The sequence below is a fragment of the Corvus kubaryi genome, unplaced genomic scaffold (assembly GCF_017639235.1).
Source record: "Corvus kubaryi isolate FWS band 111438036 unplaced genomic scaffold, C.kubaryi_AGA036_p1.0 68, whole genome shotgun sequence".
NCBI classification, from domain to species: Eukaryota; Metazoa; Chordata; class Aves; order Passeriformes; family Corvidae; genus Corvus; species Corvus kubaryi.
Window position 1 is genome coordinate 11,725,069 of NW_024582056.1, and position 12,088 is coordinate 11,737,156.

General features: G+C 37.7%; 1 protein-coding gene across 1 annotated transcript in view; it reads left to right on the forward strand.

Moving 5' to 3' along the window:
* The window catches only part of ABCA13 (ATP binding cassette subfamily A member 13), a 179,713-nt gene that overhangs the window by 119,589 nt on the left and 48,036 nt on the right, over nt 1–12,088 (forward strand). Inside the window, exons 42-44 of the mRNA XM_042048864.1 lie at nt 5,426–5,480; nt 6,095–6,272; nt 8,849–8,964. Of these exons, the coding sequence (XP_041904798.1) occupies nt 5,426–5,480; nt 6,095–6,272; nt 8,849–8,964 (349 nt within the window). The remainder of the gene's footprint in view (nt 1–5,425; nt 5,481–6,094; nt 6,273–8,848; nt 8,965–12,088) is intronic.

The window sequence follows — 12,088 nt, forward strand, 5'->3', positions numbered from 1 at the left end:
ATGAAAGACAAAAATGAGGAAAAAAAAGACACACCAAAAAAATGTAGTTAACTGTAAGCAAAACAACTGAGAAAAGAAAGAAAGAGAAGTTCTATAGCTGAAAAAAACCTAAGAAAATATATTACCAAAATAACTGGCTGCTTGTGCTCTCTGTTGGGATTGACATCTGCATCCACTCCTTTTCAGAACTATACATGCATACGTATATCAACTAGCATGTATACAGAGGTGTTCCTTTCTTTGAGATGCCCTCCTCTTCACTCCGCTCAAACACGGGAAATAGTGCCTCTCATTTTGGAAACTCTTCATTTTTATATTGCAGAAGGTTAAAAGGTTTGAGAAAGTCTTTCATCATTGTGGTCTCATTCTCTCTGAATAGAGCATTAAAGTATAAGATTCTGCATGGTCACAGTTTTTCCAGTTCTTGAATTGCTTTTGCATGGTTTTGGAAAGGTTGGAATGGGTGTCTATTACAATTTTTCACCTGTGCTCATAGAGAAGCCTAAGTGATCACTGTAAAAATAATGTGACCAACTGCATGTTGAGAACATAGACAAAGGATGTTTTAGGACAATAAAGAAATTTTTTTGTTGTGATTAAATCAGGAGAATATAATGGCAACCTATAGATGTGGAAGAAATAATTTTCATATGGAGAAATTTATGAAAAGGAGCAGACAGAGTCAGTGCTAAATCATATCATATTTGGTGTTATTGCCTGTCTTGCTTTTCCCTTGTGAATACTGATATGGTAAAATTTGCCCTGAGGGCTGTTCACACAAGACTTGCAAATACAGTCCTTAAAAAATCCTTGCATAAACACCAGAAGCATCTGTTTAATAGGAGCTTTGTAATTTAGAACTTCTTAGTTTATCTGTCATTTATAGTTTTTAAGTCCTCGAAGATGGCAGATAGTTTTCAACTTAATGAGCCTCATTATAGCAGCTTTACATAGTATAAAGGCATATAAAGGCAAGAAAGTATCAATAAATACATTTTACATCATGTTAACGGCTCTATTGGGACAGAGACGTGTAAAAAAAGATGGTCTAGGAGGTTAGAAGAAATGTAGGAAGGGATAGGTTATAAAAGTACATGGAGTGGTTTTTTAAATAAAAACTATATAATATCAAATATTATTAATTCTGTTGGTTTTTTCTGGTATTGGAAGATAGTTTCCAACTTATTTCTTGAGTTCAAGGGCATTTTTTTCCTCTGTGGATTGCAAGCTAGTTTATTGGCTTTATATAATTAGTCATCTATTTTTTGACAATGGGGTGGAGAGAAGAGGTCATTTTACTGAAAAAGTAGCAAATTCAGATATTGTCATGATCCAGACTAATTGAAGAAACTTAAAATATTGAATTAAAGGCAACTATTATATTTAATGCAGTGATAGAATTTTGAATTCTAAACACAACTGAACTTAGTTTAGCACAGTCATACTTTTCTTACTTTTAATCCACAACCTTGTGAAATTTAATTTCAGTTGTGAGTGCAAAATGAAAAAAAATGTAATCCTTTGTTTCATCTATATGGTTTAAATGAAAATTGACTGTCAAAAATATTTGCTACTTTTAAGAAGTGTGATTAGTTTTTGTGACTCTTTGATAGAAGGAGATTAATTGAGTGTAATTTGCTTTTTGATTAGTATTGTATGATACAAACTGCAAGGAGCATTATGCTATTTAATGTCACGGGGTTTTATTTTCCCCTGCAATTATCTCTCTTTCCCAGTTTCTCTATCATGTACTAGAGAGTTACAGCACTGCACTTCTGTGTATGGAACGCAAGTCAGCTGCTGTAGATGTCTGTTTAACATCAATGCAGTAATCTGAAAGTTTTATTAGTTTCCCCCTGAGATGTTGCCTCTGGGCAAGGGAGGGAATTGTCCTGCTCTGCTTTGCACTGGAGCGGCCTCACCTTAAACGTAGTATGCAGTTTTGGGTGCCACTATATAAAAAAGACATGAATCTATTAGAGAGCATCCAAAGGAGGGCCATGAGGATGGTGAAGGGTTCGGAGGGGAAGCTGTATGAGAAGCAGATGAGTTCACTTGGTTTGCTCAGCCTGGAGAAGAGGAAATTGAAGGGAGACCTCATTGCAGTCTTCAGCATCCTCATGAGGGGAAGTGGAGGGGCAGGTACCGATCCCTTCCCTCTTGTGACCAGTGACAGGACTTAAGGAAATTGCCTGAAGTTGAGTCAGGGGAGGTTTAGGTTGGATATCCTAATGGAAAAGGTTTTCCATCCAGAGGGTGCGTGGGCATTAGAACAGGCTCCCCAGGAAAGTGGTCACAGCACCAAGCCTGACAGAGTTCAAGGAGTGTTTGGGCAATGTTCTCAGGCACATGGTGTGACTCTTGGGGTGTCCTGTGTAAGGTCAGGATTTGGATCTGATGGTCCTGGTGGATCCATTCCAATGCTGCATATTGTATGATTACTTCTTCTAATACGCCCACTTTTATTCAAGCATTAGAAAAGCCTAGAAAAACTTTCTGGGAACTAAACTAAACTTTTTTCTGTCATGCTACTACTCCTTTACATAAATGGAAATTCAGTGGTTCCAGTGGGAAAAAATAATTTTCTTTGATATGCCAGTTTTGCTTCAGAACAAATAGCTGTAATTGTTTAAAAAATTAATGCTTTAAAAGAAAAACAAAGGAAAAATTTAAACAGCCCCTGAAGGCACATGGCATGAAAGACTTCTACATACAGCAGAAGTATCAGCTAGTGATACATCAAAACCTTATTGGCTTGAACCATTTTTGTTTTTCTAACTACCATTGGGCTTCAGTGTACTGCGTTTAGCTGTTATTTGAAAAATTTTTACCTTGCACTAGTTTTATGTGTGAGTTAATCATCATCCTGTTTTTCAGCTTTTTCCCATGCAGTGACTTAGTGATGTTTAGATTACTTTGGCTTGAAGATGAGTAATGAAAAATTAAAGGGGCAAAATAAATGTGTGCTTAGTCAAATTGCACCTGTTACTAGAATGAAGATATTTTTTGTCTTTATACAGCTGGACTCTAACAAAATATGACTGTGTTCAATTAAGTGGTGCCCCAGAGAGTCAAGCTAAGGCTGCCAATAATTTATATCTTTACCAAATATATTGGAAAAATTATAATTGCTGTTAGGCTGAAGTTTATTTCTCTGTTTTAATTTGGAACAGCATAGATTTATTTAGACACTAATCAAATAGTGCTGATATTGTGGTTTTACTTAAGGCCCACTCACTCAGCTCTCCCCCAGTAGCATGTAGTTATGATCCAGTTTTAAGGTTCTTAGAAATGCCTCTGCCCGAATTAAGGTGCAAACGAGACCATACACCAGTGACAGTAGTAAGGGTTTTATTTGATGGTAAATATGAGAGAGAGAGAGAGAGAGAGAGAAAGAAGTAGAAAATAGGTGGGGGGGACAGAAAGAGTGACAGGGTCAGAATAAGGAAAATATCACCACTCCGTGGATCCCAGAGATGTTCGTTGATCCTCTCCAGCTGCTCTCTCGGTGGTGAAGGTCCCCCAGAAGGCACAGAGTCCCATGGGTGTACATGCTCAGGCTGGGTGGGCATGTCCAGCCATGTCCCCCTGGGGTGGGGGTCAGTCTCTCACAGCAGACTCTGGGTCTGTTGCACCACGTGCAGCCCTGTGGGGCCAAGCCTCTCACGGGAATGTCCCGTGGATGTGCCCTGTGGGGCTGGGGGTTCCACAGCTGGACCAGTTTGTGTTTGTTGCCTCTCACCAGAGGCTGCACCAGGCATCCAAAACCTCCTCCTTCCCCCTCAGCTGGGGGGAATCTGTGTAAACCTGGCTTGTGTGAGCTGTGCTCTCCCCTCACCCCAAACTCAGCCAGGGATAGTTGCAGCTGGTGGCTTTGGCCTTTTGTGGATGCAAACCCTTCCTTCATCCTGAGGTGATTGAACAATGCGTTTCCCTTTATGACTTTCAGTGCAAAGTCGCACTCTTCAGGGAAGCTTCTTCGGTTGTAGCTTCTTTATAATGAGCAAAACTTTATATCAATGTTTGAGGCATGAGCTATTTTCAGTCTCTGACACATGTGAGAGACAATACTGGAAGTGATAAAACTCATGGGTTGAGATAAAATCTAATAGGTAAAAACAAAACCCACACATGCAAGCAAAGCAAAGCAAAACAAAGCAAAGCAAAGCAAGGAATTCATTCACCCTTTCCTGTGGGCAGGCAGAGGTTCAGCCATTCCCAGGAGAGTGGGGCCCCATCACGCCTAACACTGGCTTAGGAAGACAAATGTCATCACTCCAAATATCCCTCCCATTCTTCATTCTTCCCCCATTTTACATGCTGAGCATGATGCCTTATGGTATGGAATGTCCCTTTGGTCAGTCAGGGTCAGCTGTCCCACTGTGACCCGTCCCAACTCCCTGTGTCCCCCGCATTCCCTGCCATCCTCCTCACTGGTGGAGTGGGTGAGGAGCAGAAAACATCTTGACTCTAGGTGCTGCTCAGCAATAGCTAAAATATCCCTGTGTTATCAACACTGTTTCCAGTACAAATCCAAAACCTACCCTCATACCATCTACTGTGAAGAAAATTAATTCCATCCAGCACAAAACCAGCACAGCTGGCACATCTGTCAGGCACACCTGCAGAGATAAGTCATGAACAGCATCAAGTCCAGTGGAACAGCACCTTTTGCAGTGACAATGTTTTGCACCTTCACCCCCTACCCCCCCAATTTTTCTTCTTTTGCTTGAAAAGAAAAAAAGCAAAAAGACACAGTTTTTGTTCACAAACTGCCTTCCAATTCCAAAGTTAATTTTGCTAGATTGCTAAATGTTGCTTGCATCAAGAACCAAAATAAGCCTAAGAATGCGTTGCCTCCTCAGGATTTTTCTTGGTCTCCCAAACTGGGCATGTTTCTAACTTAAAGCTCTACAGTTTCAATCAAAGGTGTGACTTTTTTTTCCTTTGTGAATTTAGCTGGACAGTTTTTCTCAGCAAAATGTCAGTAATCTAAAAAATTGCTGAAAGATCTAATCTAAAATCTAAACCAAGTGTATAAGCTGCAGTAACCATATACCTTACCCCAGAAGATTAGGTGTATGAACAAATTCTACTTTAGGTTTTGTATTTGGTATCTTCTGTGATGGAAATTCCACAGCAATATATAGCATTGTTGAACCAATTTCTGAACTTCAGAATGCAGAAAAACAACTACTACTTATGTTTATTCATTAGTTTTTAGTGGTTTCAAACTCTGGAAATCACTCAATGGGAGACAGTGCTTAGCTTTGCAGCTTGGTGGCTGATCTCTTTCTGTTGATTACTACTTATTTAACCTTTTTATTCATATGTGTAACAAGTGTTAACAGTGTACTCTAGAACTTGAAGTCCGTAATAAGATTTAATATTTCTTTCTAAATAAGATTTATTTTTCTTTTCACAGGGATAACACTCTACAGCCAACCATATGGAGGAGCCTTGTTGGATGAGGACAAAATGTGAGCAAACTCTTAAAATTAACAGCAGACAATTGAAACTATCAATTAAATAAGAATATATGGATTAGATGCGGTGAATTGATAGACACAATTCAGTTCTATTGAGTGAAGCATTTTTTAGTGTGGACTGTCTGTCAAGTCCACTGTTTATGCCAAAAATGGTTGCAGTATTTTGTAAAGAAAAATACTGAATTTATGCTGACTGTGTCATAACAGTTTTAAACAGGGTAACTGCTTCAAATAATTGTCAAGTGTTTAAATTTTAGTTTTCTGTAAAGGTGAAATATTTGCACAAGCTTCACTTTGCAACTCAGACACATGCTGTGCTCTCTAACTCGCCTATAGTTTTGTGACTTAATGCATCTTGTTCCTGTTCTTTAATTAGATGTTGACAGTGTAGAGATATTGTGTCCCTGCTCACTGTAGGGTCTTGGAGCTAGATGATCTTTAAGGTTCCATACAACCCAAACCATTCTGTGATTCTATGGTGCTTGCAATCAGGATTAAGGTCCTAGCATCAAGTGTTTTTGTAAGAAGTTGGCTTAAAAAATGCTAGCATTTGAGGGGTTTTTCCCCATTGTGTTTTCATGACACTCTTTTGCTTTTTACCCCAGAATGGAGAATGTTCGTCAGTGTGGGGTAGCGCTGTGTATCATGCTGGGTTTCTCTATCCTTACTGCATCCATTGGAAGTGCCATAGTGAAAGACAGAGTATCTGGGACAAAACGCTTGCAACACATCACAGGCCTGGGTTACAAAACTTACTGGCTTGCTAACTTCTGCTGTGATATGGTATGTATTATGTGGGGCAGAATAAGGTGTAAATTTTAGGCTAGTTTGTCATAAACGAGCAAAAGGAGATATGATCACAAGATACATGAAAAAGATTTGAATTGCGCAGTGACAGCTGTTGGCTGACATGCTAACAAACATTAAGTCACCATTCCTAATTTAATACAGGGTGGGGATTGTGTTCCTTGCTTCCCAAAGCTGAATTGTAAATTATTTGCTACCTTTAGCTATGTATACTATTTTACAGTTAAAAGGAAGTTGGCTAATCAGCCTAGACAGAAAGAATGTTCCACTCATAGGAGGAATTTCCATGCTTTGAATTTTGCCATGCACTGACAAAACCTTTCAAGTTAGTGGAGAAAACTGAAAGTACTAGTCAGATACTTTAAGGGATAATTATGTTATCTGTTGTTGTGGATAATATGAGATATTTATAATCGGTACCTTTTATTTGTGGTGAGTACTGGAACTGACATCTTAAGGAAGTGGTGGAGTCACCATCTCTGGAGGTATTTAAAAGACATATAGATATGGCACTGAGGGACATGGTTTAGTGGTGGACTTGGCAGTGCTGGATTAATGGTTGGACCTGATGTTCTTAAAGTCCTTTCCAACCTTTAGGTTGGATTCTATGACATCCTGGTCGGGAACAGAAATTTTTGGAATACTGTTTTCGTTTAGACTATTCTAATTCTAAAACATTAGATCTTCACCCATCCATACTTGAAATCAGAATTTTCACACTTGAGCAATCTTGAAGTAAGAGCACATTTTTCCAAAAGTTATTTACTTGGCCAGTCAATCTTCGTATTTCTTTTTGCTGCTGCTTCAGATAAGAAGGCTTGGTTAAAAACTCAGTCCTTCATCATTCGGTTTCTCCTTGTGAGCAAAGTCAACTCCTCATTATTTTCTGCCAATCTCTCAAAATATTCTCACAAATTCAACACAGTGCTGCATGATCAATTACGATCTGGGAAAGAACAGACACTGCTTTAAATGCTAATTGTGCTGCAGATCATTTAGGGACACTGAACATGTGAATATATGAACTGTCAAATTTTTTACGTATTTTAAGTAGTATAGGCTGTGTCCTGTATTACTGGTAGCAGAATCTTTACTAGGCCTGCAGAAGTATTTGATTTATGAAATTGCTCTCATGAGGATCAGGCTGTTCTTGCTGTATTTATAGGCATGAATGATATTCATTACTATGTTCAACAAATGGAAAAAGTGTAAGTGCTAAGAAAATTTAGAGAAATAGAGAAATTTTGTTCAGATTAAGCTTGTGTCACTAGAGGGGCAAAATTAAAATTGTTTTGTTGTACATGCATGACTTCTGTAATACACCATGATTTCAGGGTAAGATTTCCAATAGGATTTGATTTTAAAGCTATTTATTTATTTCTAGACAGAAGCCCCAGATTATTGAAACATACTGGGTCTCAAATGCTTTGTGACTTCTCTACAATGTTTTTAACAGCTTCAGGATAACTGAAACATAAATCTGTGGGTAGTATGTTATGATGTTTGTGTATGGCAAAGAAAAGGTACTCTGTGAATAAGATGAGAATATTGAATCCATCTACATTTTACTCCATTGCCCTTCTATTAAAAACAAAAAAATGTTTTCCCAGTAGCAAAGAGGTGACGGCCTCTGGTTTAACTTGGAACAGATTTTCATTGTACTTCGTTATGAAAGTCTAATTTTACTAGTATGTTGTTCTACACTGAATATTTATATAGACCTTGATTTGTTGCCTCTATTGCAGTTGTATCTCAGAATCTCAGTTATATTAGGATAAAGCTAAATATTACATAAGTATAAATGGAGGCAGTCAGTGCCCTAATGAGCTCAGGTTCAGTGCACAGAGCAGGCAGACACTGAAAATGGAGCTAAGCACAGATTTTCACGTCCTGACATTTGCTATTTGCAAGCAGAACCGCTCTCTCTTGAGTACTTGGATATGAATCCCCTGTACCAATCCCACCCTGCCACCCTTCAGTGTTTAGTTGCCATTATATCAAGAGACTAAAGAGAGAAACTGCTTTACCTGTTGCATGATGGCTGTAATGCTTTTACATATTGTGTCCATTCCCAATTAAAGATGTCATTTGCTTCATCAGCACACATGGTCTTTCATTAAAATCTCTTTTAAAATTGCATCCTTATTATTCTCCTATGAATGAAGTACCAATCAGTGAAACTGCTATTTCTGAAACCAAACCTCTGTATTCACAGTGTAATTTGATGTTTTGGAGCAATGGCCCCACACGGACTCATTATCTGGAGGAGTTAGCTTGTTAAATGGATGTATTGGAAAGGTCAATAGAAATAGGATTATGGGGGATATTCTGTAGTCAGATTTTATCTTGTCAGGCTGTTTCATGTGTATGGGGTAGTTTCACAGCAAGTATAGAGTCAAATCTCCAAGCTCTTCTGACTATTTCTTCCTAATTTATAGTATAATTGTATTGCAAGTATGGAAAAGTTAATTTTTAAAACCCTTCTATGCAAATTAGGTAAGATCAGTAAGAGATGCTCACCTACTCAGTGCTTTTTTTCCTTCTGTTTCTAGGTGTTTTACATGGTTCCAGTCACCCTGTGTGTTGGTGTTATTAGTGCCTTCCAGCTATCAGCCTTCACTTTCCGAAAGAACTTGGCAGCCACTGTTCTCCTGCTGATACTCTTTGGGTATGTGATTGGAAACGTTACTATGGAATTACAGCTTCTAAGAAACAAACATAAATCTTCAGATGTAGCTTGCACCTGCTGCTGGATGCATGGTTTTCTGTCTTTGTAAACAATTATGATTCAGCAAAATAAAAGGAAAAAACAGGCTGAAACGTGAGTTTGAAAGTTAAACACAAAAAGTGGGTGGAGATTTATGCATTAAAAAAAAAAAAAGGAGTGGAAATGTCTCAGAAGATACTCAGCCTGTGTAACTGTATAACAGTAATTTGCTGTTAGAAATTGATTGTATGTTATCTTCCAGAAGGAATATTCCAGAGGGAATATTAACATAGGTCAGAATTTCAGAATTTCAGTGCTTAGCTGTGCAGAATATCATCAAGAAGGTCACAAACGGCTTTTATTACAGCTCAAACCGTTTTCTGTAATTCTACATAGCTCCAGGAGTTTATATTTCCAATGAGAAGTCTGTCCAATGTGAAGTACCAGGCTGGTCAGAGATTTGTCTCCAAACAGTGCTGTGAGAGAGGAAAGTTCTACCATGCTACTCTCTTGCTTAGCTTCACATCAAAAAAAACCAAACAACCCAACCAAAAACCCAACCCTGTTATAGAAGGTTAAAATAGCTGGTTAAAGAGAGGATTGATACCTCTATAAAAATAAGTTTGTTGAGCCCTGGGATCAATCAAATGAATAGTGTATTCTATTCCTTTAGCTCTTCCCATGTGCTGTCTAAGGTGATGTGAGAAATGCTGAAGATGAATTGTTAAAGGAAAAAGCTTCTGAAAAGTTGATTCCTTATTTCAAGTAACTAATTGTTGCTACACTTGTCAGGGAGGATGCATATCTTACATGACAGCTGCTTCATGACAGAATCATAGGGAAGGAAAAAAGAAAGGACCTTCTGCAAGATCAGGACATGTTCGATTCCAGGAAGAGTCTCAGATAAATCCTTCAAAAAACCCCCCAGTTTGCTATGTTGCACCTTGAAACTCTTTTCAAGGTTTTGTGCCTTCAGGAACTCATTTTTTTTTAAAACTGTTTAGGTATCCTCAAAGCTGGACCTTTTCTTGGAAATTCTAGCCTAAGTTTATTCAGAATCATACTTCATAATTATCCTTCATCAAACGCCTTTTGCAAGCCAAAAGAAGCAAAGTCCTCTCTTGCAAAACCTTCCAAATTCCTTGGATAATTCTATTTATCATTTTTCCTTATAACTCCAGTTTGAGCTCATCTTTCCTGGACGTGAATGGCCAAACTAGTATGAAATATTTTAGAGGTCATAATGCCAGGATGTTGTAAATAAATTGTATGAAACATCCAAAATTCATAATTTTCTCTTCTCTGTATCACTCTTTTGTGCCACTCTCACTTCCTTTCTTCAGCACTTCCATCAAGTGTTTCCTTCAAGTTAAAGGCACAAATTCTAACCAGTCTTAGTGCAAAGATTTCACACTATGAAATCTCACACCCTTTTTTTATTACCTTTACAACCATTGAACCCTTCTTGTGATCCAATTGCTGTCATCCTAGTGAGGCATAGGTATCTATAGAAATCTTAGCCAAGCAGCAACTGAAGCACACAGTACAGACCTGTATGTCTACTGAAGTCATAACAGGTTTTTTCTCTGGTGTGCTTTGGGCTTTGGCCCTGCCCACAGTATACTATCCAATGGCAGTTATGCTGGCATTTTTTTAACCAAAATGTTGAGTTAGACTTTGAGTATTTCAGAAAAAAAAAGTCATTGACTAAAAGCTGGACTGTCTTATTTTGTTGACTGCAGATGCAGCTTAATAAACTCAATATAATCCCTCCTGTACTGTTCATCTTTGGCTGACTTAACAGATGTTGCAGTGATTTTTAACTAGAAAATCTATGTATTCAATGTGTATTAACATATATTAAAGATCCAATAGGTGTCAGTGTAAGTTTAACACGTCTCAAGGACACTGATAAAATTCAGAGTTGCCACTCTTCCTAGTCTACCCTTTATTCAGCCTAACTACACTGTAAATGTGATGAAGCCTGCTGTGGCCATTTTATTTTTCCCCAGTACTGTGCATGTAATCCTCATTCATCTGCATGCCGCCATCATCTGCATTTTTTTCCTTTTAAAATGTTTTTTTCTCTTCAGGGTACACTTGTGTGGATTTTCTGATCTAGAATAAAGATAAAAATAGCACAGTTATAGAAAAAAGTTAAAGAGAAGAGGGTGTGCTTGAAAGAATAATCACGTTTCTTAGTGTGCTACTTTAAAAGTGATTTCCTTTAAAAATATAATGGTCTCTTAACTAAACTACATTTTTTTCTCTTTTAGTTGATAGCAGAGGTGTTTCCTAGTCCAAACGCTTAAGCAGTTTTTTCCAAAATGTTCTGTCTTTTACACTTAGAAAATACTAAATTGCAACTGCAGCAGAAGGAAAAGAAAGAGGATAGAAATGTAGGTGTGACTGGCCTCTACTTTAAAGGCTGTATTTGAACATCATGTAACTTTAGTATTCTGAAAGTCTTACTCATTTCTTAGCAGCTATAAGCAAACAAATCAAATTTTGCTTTCATTTACAGCAGAGTAACAGCATTGTAAATCACGTCTCTTTCCTGAGCTGTTTCCAAGGATGGACTTGTATTTATGATATTGTAATTCTGAGAACAGTGATTTTGGTATGTGCATGAAGGGAAGAAAAGATTGGGTGATTAAGACTGGCAACAGGATGCTGAAAAGTATAGTGTGATCTTGAATACTTGCAATCCTCATTTGAGACCCAAACATTGAGTCATTTAACCTTTTTCTTCCTGTAAACTGAGGATAACATCATTATTACTTCCCAGCAGGGTTTGCAAGTTTGTTTTTTAAGGTAAAAGATTTTGGCATTCTCCAATGCAATAAGAAAGTACAAAATACTGAATTCAAAAGGGTCTTTTATTACTTATAATCTAAACTACACTTTAAGGCAGTGAAGAAGTCAATTCACAGGTTTTTGGCTAGTTGCTCTTGCATGCAGCTCACTACTAAACCAGTTATGCATATTAATATTATATAAGTGTTTATAAATACACTACATACGTACTTATCATTGTGCAATAGAGTATGCTGATAGCTCCTGCAGTCTATATATTGCTTGTTTG